The 23,183-nt window shown below is 48.2% G+C and overlaps 1 protein-coding gene across 1 annotated transcript; it reads right to left on the bottom strand.

Annotated features, from left to right (window-relative positions):
* Positions 1-1,939: 1,939 nt before the first annotated feature.
* Positions 1,940-20,438, bottom strand: PIGZ (phosphatidylinositol glycan anchor biosynthesis class Z). Its single transcript, XM_032629692.1, has 4 exons — positions 20,357-20,438; positions 9,349-9,507; positions 7,210-7,418; positions 1,940-5,194 (listed from the first exon to the last, which is right to left on the bottom strand). The coding sequence occupies exons 3-4, from the start codon at positions 7,331-7,333 to the stop codon at positions 3,627-3,629; spliced, it is 1,692 nt and encodes a 563-aa protein (XP_032485583.1). The 5' UTR covers positions 7,334-7,418; positions 9,349-9,507; positions 20,357-20,438; the 3' UTR covers positions 1,940-3,626.
* Positions 20,439-23,183: the final 2,745 nt, after the last annotated feature.

Below are 23,183 nucleotides of genomic sequence, written 5' to 3'. Positions count from 1 at the left end.
TAATTGTAGTTCTGCACAGGTGTAACTAAGCCACATGCATCTGCAGCTTGAAAGATGGAGGCTTTAGCACCACCTGCCTCTGCCGGTGGAGTTTTCGGCCCTCTGATGTCAAAAGGTCAGGAGCATGCCCAGAGCTTGAACTAGACACAGCCAACTGCAAATTCCTGGAAAACAACTCCATCAAACATCTTATTGTTTAGGCTTTGTGCTGCTTGGAGGCCTTGTGAGTCTTAAAATGACCTTGATTAGTGAAGGCAGGTGAAATGGATTGACTCATTACCCATGGTTTCAGTGTGAGCTCCCTGCTTCTCTGGCAAGGTGGATTTAGGATTCCTGGGGACTTGTAGGCCTATGGTAATAGTAGTTAGCACATATTGAGTACTTACTCTGTACTGGGCACTTGCTAACTGCACTCTGTGTGGGTTATCTCACTCCTTAAGACAACTTTCATATGAGGAAGTATAAGACTACTTAAGTTGCCCACGGCCTTACAGAGTGGAATGTGAATACAGGTGTTTGACTCCAGGGCCCATGTCCCTAATCACATTTACCCTGCAGCATTTACCCTGACCTTCAATGCCTCCCTTCCCTGCCACCAACCACTATCATCACTGGGTGTTAGGACAACTGCCTACCATGGAACAAGCTACCTGGATTCCTTGTCCCTATTTTAGAGGGGCTAGGATGCACTCTAAAGACTATGCTCCAGCTAACAAACCCACGATGAGGAAATCCGTTGTATGCATTGATTGTCTCTAATCAGGCTACACAGTTCATCATGCAATCTAGAAAGCTCGAAGCCCAAGAAGCTTTTAGGCTGGTGACCAGTCTGTACTCTGGCATTCTGATAGTCGCTGGATAGGGTGGAGAAGCAAAAGCAGCCTGTCCTCCACTTTCCTAATGGTCAAAGTTCTGATTTGACATTCCATCCTCCAGTCTTCCCATCAGAGGGGCTTCTATTTAATCCTCTCTGAGGCCAGTGTCCCACTCACCTAATGACAGAGTTCTAATTTGGCATCCTACCCTCCTGTACTCCCTCTCCCAGACCAGAGGCAACTCACTGGACTCTCCTTTGACCTTGGCAGTGAGGAGCCAGAGGAGCTTGTTCAATCTACTGCCTTGTTTGCCTCATTGGTTTCAATCCCACTCCTTGGTCTCTGGACCTGAATATCAGAGGAGCAGAATGTTAGCAGTCCCCAGCCCAATCCCCTACCCTCCACATAAACAAGCACACTCACAGTCGGGTCTTTTTCTAGACTAGCAGAGACAAGGAGGAAGTGCAGGAAGCAATGAAGCTTCTAGACAAGCTGGCCATTTGGTAAGAAAGGAAGGAAAGCAAGAAATGAAGGCAGTTTATTTTTTTGCGGGAAGAAGTGTGAAGGAACTAAGTTCCCTCCGTTTTTGTAAAAGGAGCCTGAGAGCAGAGAGAGAGAACTGGGTCCTTTCTGCTCCAGCTAGAGGAGATTTGGATGCCTCCCCGCTTTGTTGGAGAAGTCTCCAGTGTTCATAGTCAGTGGCTTGTCATCCCACCAGGTACCCTGTTACTAAAGAAGCAGACCAAATTCTTCCCACCATCCCCAGTGACAACAATCTCCCAACATACCTTTCAGGCTAGTCTGAGCTTTGTCAGAAAGTGAAGCAGGGAAGCAACTCACTCCACTATCCTGCAGGACAATTCCAAATCACCCCTTGGTGCCACACAAATCTAGATACCAACACTTTACAAATTTGTTGCAGGTCAGATCACTACAGTCTACACAGACTGCTACACCAACAGCTCCTCCAGGGAATTCTGAGGTTGTGAACCCAACTGGGGAAGGGAAGAGAAGTCCCAAGAAGCCCAGAGGAATTTGGGACCTTTGAATCTGGGGTGTCTCAAGGTGGCATTTAGTTTTAACTGTTGGGCAGAAAAGCCATCTTTGGCTGCAAAGTAAATAAGCAATGTCGCGTGCCAGAGATGATGCTAAGCAGTACAGGTAGGAAGACCAATCTGAAGTTCGTAACAAACCAACCAAAACAACAATGAACTGTCATGAACAGGTACTATAGAGTTTTAAAGAGGGAAATGTCCGGGAGTGTGCTACAGCCAGCTCAGGAGAGAGATCCTTGGCATCTCCTCCCAAGTTGAGTAACATCATTTTAGTAGTTTGAAATCAGCCACGGTAAGAGTATTTACACCACACAAGTCAGAAAACACTACAAATGGGGGCTAGTTTGCCCTTAGAGAACGGGTTGCTAAACATTTACTAGCATGGCACTGACTCTCCTCTCCCTTGAGGTTGGAGTCCTGAGCAAAGTGTGGCACTAGGACCCAGCAGCAGCCACAGAGCAGCTTGCCTGCGGTGGGTGGAGCTTTAAGATGACCCGAGGCTTTAGCCAGCAGAAGGCGGGACTAGAAAAGCGCTCGGGTTTGGTCGGTTGTACAGGTTTGGCCGCCTGCTCTGTGCTCCTCCAGCATACTGCTCTCAGTGGCCTGGGTGCTTCTTGTTCTCACGAGATGGCAGGGAGAACGAGGACAAGCTTAGTGCCACAGCCCCTCATATTCCCAGCGGACCGGGCGGGGGTGCCCTGTGTTGTGAGGAGCAACACGCCCCGGTCTGATGGCTTCCACCAGGGCGGCAGGTGTGGGTTTGGCCCGGGGTCTGCTCTCCATCCTGTGAAGGGGCTCCAGACAGAAGCTTTGAGCTTGGAGAGTGACCAGACCACATTTAAGGTTTTGTGCTCAAGTGCCACCAGGTACTGACTGAGCCTTCTATCTCCATTCCCACTGGGGCCAACTGAGAAGGGAGAACATCTGGGCTTGATCCCTCAAGGGTGAGATGCAGAAACGTTCCATCACCTCTCTCAGGGACAGGAGTAAGAGAGTGGGTGGGCAGAAAAGTTCCAGAACTACTTTTTTTGGTAATAACCAAGCACTGAGACGGTAGGTAGGCCCTGAAGTGCCATTAAATATGCCACACCCACTTCTATGCTTACAGAGCTTTGGGAGAGACATGCCTGTCTGGCCAGGGAACGTGCTGCAGACCCAGGAATGACACAGTGTTAGCTGGCAGACACCTCAGAGACCTTCTGATCCATTGTACAGACTGGAAAACTGAGGCTGGGTGAGGGGAAGGGGCTCTCTTAAGATTACATAGCCAGTGTGTAGCAGACCAGGGACGAGAACTAACTCCTCTGAATATGAGCTACCTGCTCGTTCTACATCACTACACTGCCTCCTTCCAGGTATCTAGGAAGCCAAAGGGTTGTCATGACAGCAAGAGGTAAGGCATCCTGGAAGGTTTGGGGGGAGTCATTCAGGAAAGTCATTAGGAGATTGTTGTCTCCTTTCACAGTCAGGTGCTATTTATATGTTTAAAACATCACAGTGGCTGGAAGGAATAGGGCAGGAACAGGCATTTTGCGTCATTGATTTCACCAGGTTCTTTGGGGACCTTGGCATCAGGACTGCAACTGGTCAGATCTTTGGTTTTTGAGGGAAGATGGGTGTCAGTTTACCCAGAAGGTGGAGCAGTCAAAGGCTGTGCACAGGAGAGATGGGGATTCTGGAAGGGAAAGGGAAGGAAGAGAGTCAGGGCTCTGTCCCAGCCCAGCTCTCTACCTAGAAGGTGGAGCAGCACCTTCACCTATGGCTGAGTCTTGGGCAGGGTCTTTTCTGTCATATTGTCAGGCTTCTCCCCCAGCTCCAGGATGTGAAGGCTGAGATGGTACCTCCAAGCCCCGCTCAGCAGGGAGGACAGGGCCGGTGGGTCCTCCAGAGTCAAGTGGGGAAAGATGAGTGTCTCACTCTTGAGGGGGAAGCTGCACTTCTTCATGGCAGACCTGGTGGTGCCAGGGGTCACCACAAAAAGGCGGCAGAGCCACGGCCCACCAGCCACGTGGCAGGCTGGTCGTCTGGTGAGGTTGCTGAGGGCTTGGCACAGGAGCTGGTCCTCAGCCCCGCCCATGTCCACCACCTCCACGGGCGAGCCGAGGCCCGGGAGGTGCAGGAGGTGCCGGGGGGGCATGTAGGTGTGGGTGAAGAGGAGTGTGTAGTGGGTGGGTACACGCGGGGGCGCAGGAGCGCGAACCACCTGCTCCAGGTGCCCCAGGCCAGGCACTAGGCCCCCCTGGTGCAGGCAGCCGAAGAAGAGGGCACCCAGGGCATTGAAGAGGACCAGGGTGCCCTTGCAGGGTGCCAGTTGGGTCTGTAGACTACAAAGCAGGACGAGGGGGACCAGGAGGGGGATCAGGAACCGAGCCTCCTGGTGGCTAAAGGCAGACAGCAGGGCCAGGGGCATGAAGTAGAGGAGCAGGAGGTGAGACCTGGGGCTGGACTGCAGGCTCCGGGCAGCCAGTGCCCTTGGGAGGCCCATCTGTGTGAAGGCCTGGAGGCAGGCTCGCAGCTGTTGCCACGCGGCCTGCAGGGCGTGGGCATGCAGCACCCCAAAGAGCAGGAAGCCATTGACTGCCAGGTGAGTGAGCCGCATGTGTGTGCCATGCCTCGCCAGGTTTACGGGATCCAGGTTGTAGTACAAGAAGTTGGCAGGTGTAAGGACAAGGGTACTGGGTCTAGATGGACTGGAGAAATAGCAGCTGTCCACAGCCACAAACCCCACTGCTGTGAGGGTCGCCCCTGGGAGCAGCACCAGGGCTTCCTTGGTCAGCGACTTGAAGCTGGGGTTTGTGGCTCCATAAGTACCCCAGAGGAAGAGGGGGACCAGAGCAAAGGCCAGAAAGGTGGGCCGGTTGAAGAAGCCAGCAGCCATGACACCCCCAAGAAGCCAACTGTGCCACGACGGGCCTGGAGAAGGCTTCTTGGGAGTGCAGCTCCCAGCTACACGGGGTGATACCAGTACCAGCAGCCACGCAAAGAGCAGCCCCTCAATGGCATTGGAGAAGGTCCTTGTGTAGAAGACCAAGGTGACGTAGGAACCAGACAGCAGGACCAGGGCGTTCCAGCGCTCCGCCCCCCAGCGTGGGGCTAGGTGGTACACGGCCAAGTCCAGGGCAAAGGAGAGGGAAGCAAGGAGGAGACGGGGCCCGACCAGCAGCGCATAGCCGCTCACCGGGCCAGGCCACGGCCCCCACTCTTCCCAGAGCCTGAGCAGCCAGAAGGCGGAGCCAGAGGTCAGCAGTGGGAAGACCACTGTACGGCAGGGGCTGCTGGGGTGAAACTCCCAGGGCCGCGCGGCCTTTATGCCCAGGACGTCCTCTGCAGAGAGAGAAGGAGAGGTGAGCCAGGTCCCAGCGCAGAGGACATTACGGACAAAATCCTAGGATGGCCCCCAAGATTTTCCAGCCCCCTGGTGTACATGCCGGACATAATCCCTGGGACTGGGAAGATGACAGAGTTCACTCCTGTGATTAGGTTACATCACAGGGGTCAGCTGACCCTAAGATACAGAGATCACCCAGATGTGTGTGACAAAAATCACATGAGCCCTATAAATCAGAGACTTTTCTCCAGCTGGTGGCAGAAGAGGACATCAGAGGTGAGAAGGATTTGCTGGTTTAAAGGTGGAAGGGGCAGTTGGCAAGGAATGTGGGTGGCCTCTGGGAGCTGAGAGCAGCCCTTGGCTTACAGCAAGCAAGGAAATGGGGCTTTAGTTCCATAGCCTCAATGAACTAAATTTGTTCAACAGCAAGAATCGTCTTGGAAGCAGATTTTCTCCCAGAGCTTCCAGACAAGAACTCAGCCCAGCCCATACTATGATACCCTGACCAGAGAGCCCAGGCTGGACTTCTTCTGATTTACAGAACTGTGAGCTGCTGGTTTTAAGCTGCTAGGTCTGTGATGGTTTGTTACACAGCCCACACCTGGGAAGTGAGGTAACAGTGTGTCCTGGACAGGATGTATGAGAAGGAGCAGGGGGAGGCCCCATTCCTCTCCTTGAGTTCTAAAGTCTCCAAAGTCAGAGTCAAAAACGCATCTCTGTGATTATGACTGTTACCCAGGACAGCCAGTGTGAGAATGGGGGAAGGGAATAAACAACTGTGGTTATGGTCAAAAGCGACTGGTTTTGTCTATGATTCTTAATGTTTAAAATTAAGAATATACTCATGTAATTAAAATTACTTGCTGCCTGGGGCTAGTCTGTGACTCTGTGCCCCACTGTCCCAGAGCTCTAAGGGGTGGGGGTGAGGAAAATAAACTCTTAATTTCTGCATCTTAGCTCCAAGCTCTACATCATCTCACATTTGATAACACTGCTGGTTGTCTAAGGCTCTTTGCTTCTCCTTATTCTTCTGGCCTTTTGGCAGTTTTTTCCTCTCTGTCAGAAGGTGAAAGGGAAACAGAAAACCTCGGATCAGATCAATCTGGCTGCTTTTTACTGGCTCAGGTTATAAAAAAACGGGGGGCAGGGGTTGTGGAAAAATAAACTGGACCTTTCAACTTTAAAAACAAATCCACCTGTTGAGCCCTGTGGCAGAGATAGCTGATGTCTCCCCAATCAATATCCATTCCTTCCTTCATCCTTAGTCTCTTTAGCTGGGCATTTGGTCAGATATAAACAGTATATTTTTTAGCTTCCGTTTGCAGGTACATGTGGTCACATGATACATTCTGACCAATGGGATGGAATGGGCAAAAAGAATGTGACTTTCAAAATATGCCCTTAAAGAAAGTAGGCATGCCTATCTCTTCTCTGGTGGCGGGAAAGACTTGGTGTCAGACCTGATGCCTGGAGCACAAGCAGCCATCTTGAACCATGAGGAGGAAGCCTTGTGACCACAGCATCTGAAAGGCCTCAAGGTTTCCAGCAACCATCTTCATGATGTGTCCTATACCGCCTAGAATTTAAGTTCTAAAAAGTGAGCATTCTAGGTCTGGGTTCCCTCAGCCATCACATGAACCTACAGAAGAAAAGTTTCATGATTATTTTATGTCACAGCCCTGTGTAAGTTTCCCCAATCACTGGGGAAGCCCAACTCTAAAATCCTTCCACTGAGAAGCCCAAAATAGCTTTTGTTCTGAATGACCTGTACTGTCGTTATAAGCAGGAAGATGTCAAAGAGGCTGGCATTTCATCGGTATCATTTAGAAGGTCAATGTCACCACTCAGGAAGGAGATGCGAAGTCCCCACTCCCAAATTATTATGCCAAAGAGGCTTGTGGATTCACTGCTCACCTGCACAGACATTTTTCTCCCTCCGCACTAAACAGCCGATCAGCTCCTTGACCAGACTTTGCCGCAGCCTACTGTAACCACACATGGGGAGCTTTACCTGCCATGACCTCAGGAGACTGGAAGAACTCATCTGGGTGCACGTAGCCTGTCTGCGGAAGGAGACACCACCCCAGGCGGAGCAGGCTGAGGCTGCCCCACAGCACCCTGGCTACCATCTTCATATCAAATTGCTGCCAGGACACAGGGCCAAGAGCCTAGGATGACTTCAGCTGCTACAGATGCTATTCTGGTTCCACAGACCTGCATCTGAGGAGCATAACATTTGTTAGTTATTATAAATTATATGTTCAATTGTCTGAACAAACTCAATATGGGTCTACACACAATAAAAATGTTAGTAATAATAGCTGCTATTTACTAACTACCTGCTAAATGCCAGGAACTTTACATCCATATCTCAATTAATCCTTTCCACAGTCTGGGACAGTGGGTCGTATTATCTCCATTTTACAGATGGGGAAACTGAGGCCTCTGTTGAGTAACCTGGTTACTTGCTAACCATATTTGCTAAGTGTCTATATATGGCATTTGCTAAATATTTTTCCTAATACGACATTTTGCTGAGTGTCTAAGTATGACATTTGCAAGTAGGATTAGGGTACCTTCCAAATCTGGGTCTCACAGCCCCATCCTATTCACCAGCTCCTATTCACAAGCAAGCATGGCAGCCTGGCTCTTACACTTCTGAAAACTTAGGAACCTCAATGGATTCCATCCATTTCTTTGCAAAAACGAACTATATTCGACCCCATGGTCTTCAGTCACTCCCTCCAACTTTCACACATCCTGCATCCTACCTTTTGGAAGGTGATGGAAACACTGCTGTGGTTTGAATGTTTGTGCCCACCCCCTCCCCAGATTTGTATGTTGAAATGCTAATTCTGAAATTCTAATGGTATCAGGAGGTGGGGCCTTTGGGAGCTGCTTAGGTCATGAGGGTGGGGCCCTCGTGAATGGGATTAGTGTTCTTATAAAAGAGACACCACCCGTTTATAAAAGAGCTCCCTCACCTCTTCCACCATGTGAGGACACAGCGAGAAGTTGCTGGCTATGAACCAGGAAGAAGGCCTTCATTATGCTGGCACCCTGATCTCAGACTTCCGGCCTCCAGAACTGTGAGAAATAAAGTTATGTTGTTTAAAAGCCACCCAGTCTGTGGTATCTTGTTAAAGCAGCCCAAACAGACTCCTCTTGGTGGAGGTTCTCACTCCCTCTCACTCCCTTGACTCAAAGATCAGTGGGAATCTGAGTCCACGGCATGATGGACCTTTTTATCAACACCAGTAAATTATCACGGGTGCATAGAAAAACAAGTCTGACAACGTGTTTGTTACTCCTCCAGAAATACATATGGTTCCCTGACTTCCTGACTTTGATATTTTAAAGCTTGACCATAAACAGCTATTGTTCTCAGATATGACATCAAGTCATAACAGAGGAGACAAGACAAAGTGAAGCAATAGAACAGGAATCTGGCAGATGTTGACAAGGAGCTTCCTGATACTAAAACCTCACAGAGCTTAAAAGATAAGTTTTGCAGCCTCTGCTCACACTTTGCAACTGAATTGTGCAGACTATTTTTCCAGAGCCAGTGAATATCCTGACTTTTAGAGTTTTCAGATAGAAGATGAGGCCAAACTTAGCACTGGGAAGTAAAGGTTGAATCTGAATTTTTTTCATTAATAGCCAATTTGATACTGCAGGACAGGGCATGGGTGTGGGGTGGAGACAGGGGTAGGGGCAAAGCACGATACCCATCATACAGGACAAGCTTGGTGGTCCTGTAGGCCTGGTTCAGATTCCAACTCTGCCATTAGTAGCTGTGTTACCTTGGACAAGCTGCCTATATCCCTAAACCTCAGATTCCTTATCAGGGAAGTCAGATAATAATATCAAGCTCACAGGGTTGAGGGAGATTTAAGAGCTGATGCGTGGAGGGCACTTAGTATACAGAGTTTGCAACGTATAAGTGACCAAAGCTAAAAGCTATTACTACTTTTAGTTGAGGCACAAATAATAATCCATGCTGCTCCAGACACCTAGGTGTTAGTTTGCAACCTTCTTGGGAGCTTCTGAAACTGGCCCCATAGGTGAAGGGCAGGGAGAGACTGAAGAAAGAGGCAAACCACTGCAAATTGGTAGGTGGCAGGTTTAAGAAGCAAGAGAACCTACTTACCAAGCTTGTCTTGGGTGGCTGCAAGATGAACAGATCTCCACACCCGCCTGCCAGAATCTTGAAGTTTACACAGAGGACTGAACTGGGCTCCATCACGTACAACGTCCAGATGGTCTCAGCACCACATGACTATCTCAAAGCTGCATCCTTGGGCAGCTTCTAGCGTGAGGAAGACAAGCAGAGCACACATTCCAAGGATGGGGAGGTGGTGAGGGGCCTCCAGTTGCCGGGGTCCAGCTCGTGGGTCACATGCTCTCTATGACCTCCTCCAACACTAGGAGATCCTCAAAACCAGCACTTCTACTGACTACGATAATAACCAGGATTTGGTATAGTCCAATTGTCAAGATACATTTATGCATGTGTTTGAAGCTTTTCTCAAGTATAGAACTTTTTTTTCAAGTATGGAACTTTTACTTCATGATTAGATTAAAACACCAAATCCATTACACTGATAGGGAACCCAGAAACCCAGCCTGCCCTGCCCTGGTGTGAGTAGGTACATAGCAAGCCTGGGTCCTGAGTCTGTACTATTTTCCTTCTGCAGCAACAGAGGAAATTCATCCTGTTTAGTGCCCACCATCTATTCCCCCTTTCCAGTTAACAGTAGTCAGAATTCCCACTCAGAACCGTACTCTTCACCCCCATCACCTATTTTCAGCTATGTGGCTTGGGATTTGATCCCATCCCCAACCCAGTTATAGACCCTGAATTGTTTAAGCCAAATAACATTTCCCATCCCACTGGCCACACTAATTGGTTCAGGGTTGGGCGCATGACACGCTGGTCTGATCAGAGGAACTAAGAAAAGTACCGATAAAGGTGCGTCTTGGCCCTTCTCCTCTGCCAGGCTTGGTGGGATGAGGCTGCAGGGGTGAGAGGGACATCACTCCTTTGCTGGTATTAGTAGTTTCTCCCACCTTTGTAAGTATTCCTCTGTGTTGTGGTGAAAAATGTGTCCTCTGCACCTTCCTGGGGCTGACGAGCAGGTCTTACAGAAGTAGTCCACTCTAACATTCCAATCTCATATTCCCTGACTTTGTCTGTATAAATTGGGAAAATCATGCAGTGTTTTTGGTGAATAGCACACCTCTTCCTGCTTTACACTTCACCTTTAGGGACATGCTGGGACTTGAGTCTAATTGTAGGTCTAGAAGCAAAGGGAGGGGTGGGAGTGGGTCCTGAGGAGAAACAGCACCGTCTTGCAAAGCAGCTGCTTTGGGGAGGCCACTACAATTTCCAGTGCAGGGTTAATCCCCTCAGATGCCAGCGGAAAGTCTGCTTCTACTGCTCGAAAAGTCTCACCAGAATTGAGGGACTCAACGTCCCCATCCCTCTCAGGGTCTTCCCACTTGTCCTCATTCCAACTTTCAGTATCCCATCTCTTCGCAATCAGTGCCCTCACTTTAACAGTAGATACCATTGAGACTGGGAATTCAATTTGCATTATAATTCAGCCACTCACAGAGTGAGATATGGGGTTTGTTTTTCAGCCAGCTTTTGGGTCATTTTATGAGGATCTTGAGCTGGGAATTTAAAGCCTTGAGCTTATCCTTCTCTTTTCCCAATTTGTCCGGCACAGTTAGGAACCACCAGCCAATCTCATTATACTATTTAGTTTAACTAAAATGTTCGAAGGTCACCCAGGAAATTTCCCTGGTAGTCCAGTGGTTAGGACTCAACGCATTCACTGCTGAGGGCCTAGGTTCAATCCCTAGTTGGGGAACTAAGATCCCACAAATCTCGTGGCATTGCCAAAAAAAAAAAAAAATTTCAAAGGTCATCCAAACCCTTGCCTGGAGTATCCAATGGCAATATTTTTCATATCTCTAATATCATCACTCCATGGACTACCAGTACCCTCTTTACCACTTGAAATAGAGTCATTTGTGCCTTTAAATCTAATCAGACTACAGAAACAGTTCCAGCAAGTCCAGGACCTATTCAGGAAACTTATCCTTAAGATTCTCTTCCTCTAGAACCACCTCCAGGACCAAAATCTGTCAGTCAGAGAAAGAGAATCAGTAGGAGGCCTATATTAAGAAGATTTATTGCAAGGAATTGGCTTATGCATTCGTGGGGCTGGCTAGGTAAGTCTGAAATCTGCAGGGTAGGCCACTGGGAAGGGCAGGCTGCAACTTTTGGGCAGGAGCTGAAGCTGCAGTCCACAGTGGGAGTTTCTTATTCAGGAAAGCCTTGGCTCTGCTCTGAAGGCCTTTCAACTGGTTACAACAGGTCCATACAGATTATTATTAGAATAATCCCCCTTACCTAAAATCAAGTGATTATGGACTTTCATGCATCTATAAAATACCTTCACAGCAACACTTAGTGTTTGACTGAATAACTGGGAACTCTAGCCTACACAAACTGACACAAAAAACTGACCATCACACCCTAAATAATTCAGTGTTTGTAACTGTTTGAATTTTAGATCAATGGGATAATTCTTTATGTAACTCACTGATGATTTGCTTTTTTCCCCCGATGTTCTGATAATGGTATTCACCATATTGTTCTCTGTAGCTGCAGTTCCTTTCATTGCTGTACGGTATTCCCTTGGGTGAATATACTGAAGCTTATTTACTTACCCTTCTACTGTTGTTTATCAGCTAGGTTACCTCCAGGGGGTTACAAGATTTTTCTTTTTTATTCATAACAAAGAAAAATAAACTGCTATAAACATTTGTATTCAAGAGTTCTCTGAAGTACATACCTAGAAATGGAATTCCTGAGTCATAGGGTATGCATAGTTTTTTATTTTATTTTTTTAAAAATTTCTCAGTTTTAATTTCTAATATGGTAAATAGCTACAGCTTCCATAAACAAAAGCTCTTTGGGGTCCTCAATAAATTTTTAACGGGATCTTGATACTAAAATGTTTAATATAAGCTGGGTGAGGGAATAAATGCCCATTCAAAAAGAGAAAGTCAAATCCCATTATCAAGAGAATAAGAAGGATGTATTTAAAATTAAAATGAAGAAATCAATGTTGTAGTTAAAGGAAGAAAGAATTCAGAAATAAACAAAGATATTTTCAGTAAGATTAAGAAAAAAGGTGTTTTAGGCAAAAGATCCATATGGGTATGCACACTTTTAACTTCAGATAAGGCCAACTGTTTTCCAAAGGTTGCTACCAGCCAGCAGATAGTGTAGTGCCCCCGTTTCATATGCTCACTTATACTTGGTATTGTCTGACGTTTTGATTTTGTGAATCTCATAGGTATTAACATGCATTTCCTTGATTACTAATATGGTTAAACACCTTTCCTTTTTCTTTTTTGGCTGCGTCTCGAGGCATGCGGGATCTTAGTTCCCTGACCAGGGATCGAACCTGTGCCCCCTGCAGTGGAAGCACAGAGTCCTAACCACTGGACTGCCTGGGAATTCCCGAACACCTTTTCAAAAATTTGTGAAATGTTTCTTCTGTGGAATTCCTTTTGAACCACTGGCTGTCTATCTTTTTCTTACTCCGTATAGGAATTCTTTATATAGTCTTTATTGCATGACAAATATCCTTTTCTAGTTTGTGACTTGTATTCTTAACTCATTTCTATTCCTAATATTGGTTACTTGTACCTTCTTTTTGTTTCTTGATCATTGTCACCAGAATTTTGTCAATTTTATGAATATTTTTAAAAAATCAACTTCTGGCTTTGTTCATCTTCTTTTAAAATTTTTTTCTTATCTATAGTTTTTTTTCTTCCTTTTACTTTTTGGGGTGTTATTTTGATTGGACACTTAGCTCATTAATTCTGAGACTTTAACTTTTGAGCTTATTAATTTTTGAGCTTTTCTATGAGAAATATTTAAGGTTATATATTTCTCTAAATACTATATTAACTGCATCCCACAGGTTTTGTTATGTAATATTTTCATCAGCTCTTGTTTCTAAATATTTTCTAATTCCATTGTAATTTCTTCCTTGACTAATGCTTTATGGCTGAAGCAGTTGTTTTTTGATTAAGAGTTTATTTTTTGGACTTCCCTGGTGGTGCAGTGGTTAAGAATCCACCGGCCAATGCAGGGGATATGGGTTCAATCCCTGGTCCGGGAAGATCCCACATGCCACGGAGCAACTAAGTCTGTGTTCCACAACTACTGAGCCCACGTGCTGCAACTACCAGAGCCCGTGCTCCGCAACAAGAGAAGCCATTGCAATGAGAAGCCCGTGCACTGCGATGAAGAGTAGCCCCGGCTCAACTAGAGAAAGCCTGCACACAGCAACGAAGACTCTACACAGCCATAAATTTAAAAAAAAAAAAAAAATTAAAAAAAAGACTTTATTTTTTTAATAGCAGTTTTAGGTTCACTGCAAAATTGAGAAGAAGGTATAGAAGTTTCCCACATACACTCAACCCCTACACATGCATAGCCTCTCCCATTATCAATATCCCCTGCCAGAGTGGTACTGTTGTTACAACTGATGAACCTACATCTACACATCATTGTCACCCAAAGTCTACCGTTTCCATTACTGTTTACTCTTGGTGTTGTACATTCTACGGGTTTGGACAAATGTTTAATGACATGTATCCACCATTATAGTATTATACAGAGTATTTTCACTGCCCTAAAAAACTTCTGTGCTCTGCCTATTCACGCCCTGACCCCCAGCATTTAATTTTTAATGGTCCAGTTTTGCAGATATTCCACGGATGCTTGAAAATACCATATATTGGATAGTTATTGGATATAGAGTTCTATATATGCTCATCAGATCATGCTTGTTAATTGTGTTCCTCAAATCTTTTATGTCCTTTATGATTATCTACTGCTTATTCACAGAAAATCACAGAAATGTGTGTTGAAATAGCTCATGAGATAGTGGCCTTGACTAATTTTCCATGTAATTTTGTCATTTCAGCTCATTTTTGAAACTATATCATTTTTTAAAATTGTTATACCGTATTAGAAAATTGAATAGTTTATCATTATACAGTTATCTTTTTATCTCTAATAAGTTTTTTCCCTTAAAATATTTTGTCTCCTATAGGTATATGACCTTTCTTTTATTTAGTATTTACCTAGTACATCATTTTCCACCCTTTTACTTTCAAACTTTCTGTACACTTATACTTTCATGTCTCTTGTAAAGAACAAATAGCTGGATTTTGTTTACCCAGTCTGACAATGTTTGTCTTTAAAATGCAGCTTTATTTCAAAATATTTAAATTTAGTGCAATTATTGATATATTTATTTCTTCCATCTTATACTGTGTTTTCTTTTTTCATGCCTTTCTATCTTTCGTTTCTCTCTCCTTTCTTGCCTTCTTTTGGATTGGTTTTTATTTTCTTCATTCCTTTTTCTCTAACACTTTGGAAGTTATCCTCGATTTCTATTATGTTATAAAATGCAGTACATTATTTAATGTTTTAATATTTAATATAGTATGTGCTATGGTTTTACTATGATGATTCTGAGTGTGCATTTTTCTTTAATCATAGTTGGAATTTCTTTGGCTCCTTGACTCTGTGGATTAGGGTCCTTTGTCATCTATAGAAAGCAATCCTCCATTATATTTTCAAATATTGCCTCTTCCCTCATCTTTACTCTCTCTCTAGAATTATGACTGAATGTATGATACATCTTCTTGGTCTATCTTCCATGTCTTTTAAACTTCTTTTATATTTTCCATCTCTCTGCCTCTCCTCTGTTCTATCTTCCATGTCCCTAATCATCCTTTCAGCTGTACCTAATCAGCTGTTAAACTTATCTATTGAATTTTAAATTTCGATCTTTCATTTCTAGGAGTTGTTTGATTTTTTTCTACATCTGCTTCCTCTTTTGTCATATTTTCAAGGCTCTCTCTCTCTTTTTTTTTTTTGTGCAGTACATGGGCCTCTCACTGTTGTGGCCTCTCCCGTTGCGGAGCACAGGCTCCGGACGCACAGGCTCAGCGGCCATGGCTCACGGGCTCAGCCGCTCCGCGGCATGTGGGATCTTCCCGGACCGGGGCACGAACCCATGTCCCCTGCATCGGCAGGCGGACTCTCAACCACTGCGCCACCAGGGAAGCCCGAGGCTCTCTTTTATTTACTATATTATATTAAGGGTACTTATTTGATAGGCTAGATCTGATAATTCCAACATCTAAAGTTTTTCTGGGGTCCAAATTCTCAGGGAAACTGCCTTTCTTGGATTCTGATGCTAATGAATTGGGGTAGGGCAATCTCCCCTGAGAGTCTGTATCCATGAGCCTACCCTCATATAGGTTTTCAGCATGAATTCACATTAGGCACTACCTCCCCCAAAAGAAAAAAATCCCTGGAGCCAATAATGGGATTAAAAATGATCCCACACCTAACAATGCACATACAATTATATATATATATTAGGTTGGCACAAGAAATAGCCATGTTCTATACTACCCAAAGCAATCCACAGATTTAATGTGATCCCTATCAAAATACCCATGACATTTTTCACAGAACCAGAACAAATAATCCTAAAATTTATATGGAAGAACAAAAGACCCAGAATTGCCACAGCAATCCTGAGGAGAAAGAACAAAACTGGAGGCATAACCCTCCAAGACTTCAGAGAATACTACAAAGCTGCAATAGTGAACACAGCATGGTATCGGCACAAAAACAGACATATAGATCAATGGAACAGAATAGAGCCCAGAAGTAAACCCAACACCTGTGGTTAATTAACCATCAAAAAAGGAGGCAAGAATATACAATGGAGAAAAGACAGTCTCTTCAGCAAGTGGTGCTGGGAAAGTTGGGACAGCCTCATGTAAGTCAATGAAGTTAGAACAAACCCTCACACCATACACAAAAATAAACTCAAACTGGCTTAAAGACTTGGGACTTCCCTGGTGGTCCAGTGGTAAAGAATCCACCTTCCAGTGCAGGGGAGCTGGGGCTGTGGGGCTGCCTCCTTTGAGGCACACAGACAGCCAGAGGAGAGGGCTTACCCTAAGAACATCAGGTTCTGTTAGCAAGGAGGAGGTGAGACAGAGGATCAGCTGTGTAGCTGCGTCATGTGTGTGGCTGCCATGATGCCAGGCTCTGATTGATGGCTTTCCTCCTTCTTCCCTGACCATTTCTTCTTAGGTGCCTCTCCCTCTGTCCACTCCTGAAATGTCAGTGCTCCCTTCTCATCAACCACACTCTTTGGGTCATCTTATTCATTCTCATGGTTTCAATTTCCTTTTGACGACATCATAAATTGTTTCTTTTCTGAGCTTCAGATTTACTGATAATAATAATGAATAGAAACAATAATAGAATTGCCATTTTTAGATACCTATTGCATCCCAGGCACAGTACATTATCTCATTTTACTCTCATCGCAACCCTGTAATTCTATTCTTATCCCTATCTTATAGATGAAAGAATAGGTTTAGAGAGATCAAGTTTTTTGCTCAGGGTAACTGAATGAGTAGGCTAATGAACGTAGGAGTTGGACCCCGTCTGTTTGACTCCAGAACCCTGATCTACTTCCTGTTGGGCTTCTGCACCTCCAACACGGGGCAGCCGTAAAGAACGCATCATTTCCCCATGACCCAGCCCTACCCCCATGTTCCCTGCAGCAGTGAGGGAACTAGTTTATCCAGTTATTCAGTCCAGAGACCCAGGGGTCATCTGCCATCTTCATGCCTTTTTTAAAATTTTAAAAATTTATTTAATTAATTAATTTTGCCTTCATTGGGTCTTCGTTGCTGCATGCGGGCTTTCTCTAGTTGCAGCGAGCGGGGGCTACTCTTCATTGCGGTGTGCAGGCTTCTCATTACAGTGGCTTCTCTTGTTGCGGAGCACGGGCTCTAGGCGTGCGGGCTTCAGTAGTTGTGGTGCACAGGCTTAGTTGCTCCGCAGCATGTGGGATCTTCCCAGATCAGGGCTCCAACCCGTGTCCCCTGTGTTGGCAGGTGGATTCTTAACCACTGCGCCACCAGGGAAGCCCCATCTTCACACCTTTTATGTGACACTAACTTTGCTTCCTAATCATCCTTTGAGTCCAGCACTTGTTCCTCATCCTTCACTGTCACTACCTAAGTCCAGGTCCACTGTGACCGGGATACATGTTGCCTGAGATTCCTCAGCCATAGGGGTGGCTGTGCAGGGATTTTAGATGGCTGGAGCCCCTGGGTTGGTTGCTTCTAGCTGCAAGGAGCCCTCTCCTTTATTACCCCAGTGTGTCATACAAAAGGAATCATTTTCTGTGTGTGCATAATGAGAAAAACATCCAGAAGCAAGATCTAGAGCACATGGCAGTCACCTCTCTGCTTTCCCTCCCCCCGACCTGCACCCACCCTCTTAACCGCAGCCAGAGAGAGAGTGCATTTCTTTCCTGTATAAAACCTCGGGGTGGGGGGTCAGCCCCTCACCACCCTCAGGACCAAGTCCACATTCCTGACTGTGACTTCCATGGCTCTCTCCAAGGCCCCCAGCATCCTCTCCAGCCTCCACTCTCACCCCTTTGTGTACAGAGCTTGGTGCTCCAGGAACATTACGTTTTCCTGTAGCCTCCTCCTCTATTCTTCGCTCACATTGCTTCCTTGGTGGGATATGATTATAATATGGAGGTTAAGACAAGCTTTGGCATCCAGTAGACCCGGTTTCAAATCCTTGCTCTGTCATGGTGAAAGAGCACTTAATCTCTCGACTCCAATGTATAATTTATCTGTAAAATGAGTATAACCTACCTCAGGGCTGTTGTGAAGATGGATTAAACAAACTGCCTGGACCCCCAAGAAGCTCTCCCTGACCCCATTTTGCCAGCACCCTGTGCCAGGCCTTGCACTAGGCTGTGCACTGACCACGGGTACCGTCTGATTGCTTCTCTGTACTGTCTGAGGACCCCCAGTTCTGGGAGCCATTCGTATCCATCTCAGCGCTTTGAGCCCACCTGCATGGGACCACAGTGGGGCTAGGGTCAAGGATAGAGTCGGGGATCCCTGGAGGAGGTGGCAACGTAGCGGGGCATTGAGCTTAACAAGTGTGGGAGCTCTTCAGAAGAAGACCCCCGCTGCTCAACCAGCGTCTGGCTCCCCAGGCTGAGGCCACGCTGGAGGAGTGGTCCCGCTGGGTGTTCTAGGGGGGTGGAGCCAACAGCATGGGGCATGGCAACTACTCTAAACCCAATCAGTATGCAAGCCTGCTCATTTATGCCTATAAGCTCACTGAGATGCCCAGCGGGGATCCAAATCCTGCAAATCCCACATCCTCCGGTGTCTGCAAGGACGAGGGAACGAGAGGCTTTGGCATAAAGGGATAGCGCCCAGGGCTGTGGAGATTCGACTGTGGAGCAGGGGAGGGGTTGACGATAACCACAGACAGGGGCATCCAGCGCGCGCGCGTATGCGGGGGATGTCAGAGCTCAGGCAGCAGGGAGAGACCATCTCAGTGGCAGGGGTAGAGAGAAGCAGAAACCACTATGCCGGGCGCGGGTTGGGGTGGGTGGGAAGGAAGGTGGGGAAGAGATCACTGTCAGTGGAGCGAGAGGACAGGAAGGTTGGGCAGAGACACTTGTCTTTCTCACTGAGTCAGAGGGCCAGGGCTGGCTCTTGGTGCCCACATTTCTCTGCCACCCACTGTGTGCGTAGCATCGTGTCCTGGAGACACAACTGTGAATGAGCATGGTCCGAGGGACGTCTTTACCTTCAAACTTAAACTTCTTCCTGACAAAACTGCAGGGTCGTTGCTTTATGGGAAAGGGCGGCGGGCCCAAGGTTCAGTCCCTTTTCTGGATCCAGTCAGTATTCGGAGCAGGTTTTAAAGACTGCATGGGAGGAGTGCTGGAGAAGGGGGCCCCTGCGCAGCAGCCAAAGGCGTCTTCTCTGGCTCAAAACGCGCCAGGACCATGTCCCTCAAGGGCAAAGTCTTGTTCCAAACTCCGGGGTCCATCCCAGGGGCAGAGAGTGAGAGTGGCTTCCCTGAGTCCATTTTCCTGTTTGGTGTTGCATTTCATCCTCACCTCGACCCAGAGCGCTGCAGTAAACCCTGCAGGGCGCCCCATCGTGGAAGCATTGCAATGTGTGTCCCTGGTGCCTCCCTCTCTGGCTGCCCAAATGGACCCATGTTTATCCTTTGATTAACAGAGAATGCAACACACGGCATTAAACATACATAAGGGAGAGTGGAAGAGAGTAAGGTATCTCCATTAACTAGCATACATCATTTAACCATCTGTGACCTCGAGGTTCCCACCTGGAAAATGGGAACTCGGCTCTGTAGAAGGGAGTTTCCAGGTGTTAATGATTTCGACAGTGGTTCCCAGTTTCCCGAGGTGAAGGCGTCGGGGGAGAAGGTACGGTGGGGGGTGTCCTCCTTAAGGAAAAGTGTCCTTGTCATAACGTGCATCCCACGCAAAGGCTGGGACAGCCACTAACCAGAGCGCCACAGGGTCGCCTGGAGCGGCCTTGGTGACAGGGCTCTGGCTCTTGTCTGTGCCCCCATGTGACTCCTGGTCAGGGAGGCCATCCCCTCACCTTTCGAGAAGACAGGCCTGGCCCGAAGGGCACCCCATGAGACCGGAAGTGGCGATTCTTCTCCGGTACATGCGGACCTGTGCTCACAGGTTTCGGGCTCAGCACTTTGCAGCGTCTTTTGGCTTCATCTTCACAGGGACCCTGGGAGGTAGCATTATAGTCCCATTTTATAGACGGGGAAAGTGAGGCTCAGTAAAGTTACGGAACCACCCAACAACACGGTAGTAGGAGAGGATTCAAGTCTAGGTCTCTGTCTGGGTCCAAAGCTAGCGCTCGAAAGTGGAGGATACCCACAGCCTCCCTTCCCCTTCCCAAGAAAACTGCGAGCTTCCTGTCTCCCCTAGATTGGGGCCGGTCAGTGCTTAGAGCCGGCGGATCCCGGTTTGAGGAAAGTTGCCCCCGAAATGTGGAGGCCAAAGGTCCCTTGCTTGCCTCCTGAGTCTAGCTTCTGCTGGTCTCTGGGCAGCTAGCAAAGGTAAGAATGGAAACAATCGCCTTCCTCCCTGACCTTCCCTCCTTCCCCCTTGACCCCCATCAACTCTTCCCGAGCTGCTTGGGCGACTCACCGAGCGCTGCTCCGAGCTGCACCTGACCCGCTGGCGGCTTCCGGCCCCGCTAGAGCGCGCACAGGGGGTGGGTCCGGAGCCGCCCGACCAAAGGGCTGGAGCCGGGTGGCGTGTCCTCAGCGTGGCCGCCTCTGTCCGGTCCAGGGAATTAGGCAAGCCACGCAGTGCACCAGGCGGGGCGGGGGTGTGGAGGAGAGGGCTGGAGACCAGCGCACCGGCGGGCGGGGCCGCCCAAGGCGTCCCTCGCGGTTCCAGCGAGGTGGGGGGGGGGGGGGACGATGGAGGGTCCCCGGTGGCCCTTGGGCCGTGGCACGCCGGGCAGCGGCTGGTCTCTCCCCTCCCCCCCTTCCAGCCCTTTCCCCTAGCAGCCCCCTCCTTGGCGAGCCACGCCTGGTGAGCCGCCTTTTTAGCACGCGGGGCAATTAAGCAGAACATTTCTAGGCCATACTTCTTTGTCATTCAAAAGGAAAATTTCTGAGTTCTCTGTGGGTGGGGCTTGCTCCGGATAAGATGACCTGCTCTGTTGGTGGAGCAGGTCAGGGAGGACAGGCTCTGCGGGCCTGGTTTGGGAAGCCGCGCCGAAGACACAGGGTCGGTTTCACCCGGACGCAGCTCCTTCTCTGCAGCCGCCGCCGCCGCCGCCGCCGCAGCGCACTGCACCCTGGAAAGAGTGCAGCGGCGGGCGCCGCTTCCCCCCTCTGCATTCCACAAGTGGGGGACAGGTCACTAGCCCAGGGTTGCCCGATAGCCGGGACCGGAGGAGGTCACTGTGTGCCCGGGAGCCCAGGCTCCCTTCCCCGACGCGAGGCCCGCCGAGCCCGCCGCTCCTGGTCCCTCCGTGGGGTGACCGACCCCCCCACTCGCGGGCTCCATGACGGAGCTCGGTGCGCCACTGGGGGGCTCGTAGCCTCCCGGGTCCCTCTGGGGTCCCTCTGGCTCCCCGGGGCTGTGGACGGATTGTGGTGGCCGGCGACTACTGCCCCCTAGCGCGGGAGTGTTTCACTAAGCCTGCCGGGGGAGGCTGACTTGGCCTAGAGGAGAGACTCCTGCCCTCTGTGCCCAAAAGTTTTTTGGAAGGTCTTAAGCAGAGTCCCTTCACCTGTATTCCCTTTCATGCTGCACAGCAGCCCTCACATTAAAAAACAACAAAACAGCCCCTACCTACTTTACTGAGATATTATGTACATACAGTAAATACCAGATGTTTGAAGTACTGAATACAGTATAGACAAGGGCTCATTTCCCCCACTCTGGCCCAGCTGGAAGGTGCTGTCTGCCCCTCCCTTGGGTCCCCTGCCCCCTGGGGATCTTCATCTCTCTACTTGCCAGGGCAGGGCTTTGTCACCCTTCATTTTCCTTGGGTCTAACTGAAGTCTTTCCTGCTTGAGCCTACGTTTTTAATCAAAGTAATACATGGGCACAGCTAAAAGAGTTCAGACGGATATACAAAGCTTACATGAGAAGCAGCAGCCTGGTATGAGAGCCCTTACTAAGCCTGAAGGTGTAACCACGTAACCCCGAGGCCTTCTCTTCTCTGGTCAGGGTCCCCTTCTTCCAGTCCTCCAGTCCCCCCTGCTCTTCCTTTGTCCCCCCTCCTCGTTCATCTTCCTCCTCCTTGTCAACATCTGAAATCAGGACTAGACTCTAGGAAACTGAAAGACAGCTGCAGAGCCTGTGCTGGAACTGTCTTCAGTTCCTCCTCTCTCTGCCCTGGACCCACATGGAGCGGGACAAAATTCTCAGATGGTGCAGGCTCCAGAGCAGCTGAGGTCCTGGCTCAGGTCATCCTGTGGTTTTTCTAGCTCACAAGTCGTAGGTCAGTTGTAGCAACACTGTTTCCCGTCTCATCCGGGGTCTAGAAGGAGCTGGGATGGGGAGTCAGCACCTGGGTAATGACCTGGATCTGCCACCAACTAGACAGATGTGTGACCTTGGGCAGGCTGATTCCTTTGTCTGTGCTCCAGCTTCTCCATCTGTAAAATGACACTGTCGTCTCTAGAAAACCGCAAAGCTCTTGGAGGTAAGTCACTTGAAATAGTCCTGGCCCTCTCTGGCCAGGATGGCTCTGACCAGTATCCCATGGCTTGGCCATTGTGATGCCCTCCCAATTCGCTGTGCCCAACCAGCTCAGGAGCCTTGGTGGTGGTGGGCATCCTGCCCACTTTACCATTTCCTCAGCCTGCCTAACAAAGCAGCTTCTTCTCTTGGCCCCTAGGCAAAGGATGGGAGGAAGCAGCCATGGCATCATGGGAGGGAGTATTTGGCCATTTGATTTGAAAGACACTTTTTCCCCAAAGGAAGATTTGAATTAAAACACTTAATCCAAGTTACACAAATCTTGATTAATTTTTGGACAGAATTTTCCAGAGTGAACTTCACTAAGCTGACAATTACTTCATCAATTTTTTTTTTAGTGGTGATTTTTCTTTCTTTCTTTTAAATTAATTTTATTGATTTATTTATTATTTTTGGCTGCATTGGGTCTTCGTTGCTGTGCGCAGGCTTTCTCTAGTTGCGGTGAGTGGGGGCTACTCATCGTTGCGTGCACGGGCTTCTCATTGGGGTAGCTTCCCTTGTTGTGGAGCACAGGCTCTAGGTGCGTGGGCTTCAGTAGTTGTGGCATGCAGGCTCAGTAGTTGTGGCTCGCGGGCTTAGTAGTTGTGGCTCGCGGGTTCTAGAGCGCAGGCTCAGTAGTTGTGGCTTACGGGCTTAGTTGCTCCGTGGCATGTGGGATCTTCCCAGAGCAGGGCTCGAACCCATGTCCCCTGCATTGGCAGGTGGATTCTTAACCACTGCGCCACCAGGGAAGTCCCAAATTTAAAAAAAA

Source organism: Phocoena sinus, chromosome 4 (assembly GCF_008692025.1).
Source record: "Phocoena sinus isolate mPhoSin1 chromosome 4, mPhoSin1.pri, whole genome shotgun sequence".
Taxonomy (NCBI): Eukaryota; Metazoa; Chordata; class Mammalia; order Artiodactyla; family Phocoenidae; genus Phocoena; species Phocoena sinus.
Note: the sequence above shows the minus strand (reverse complement) of the source record. Positions and strands in the feature narration are given on the sequence as shown.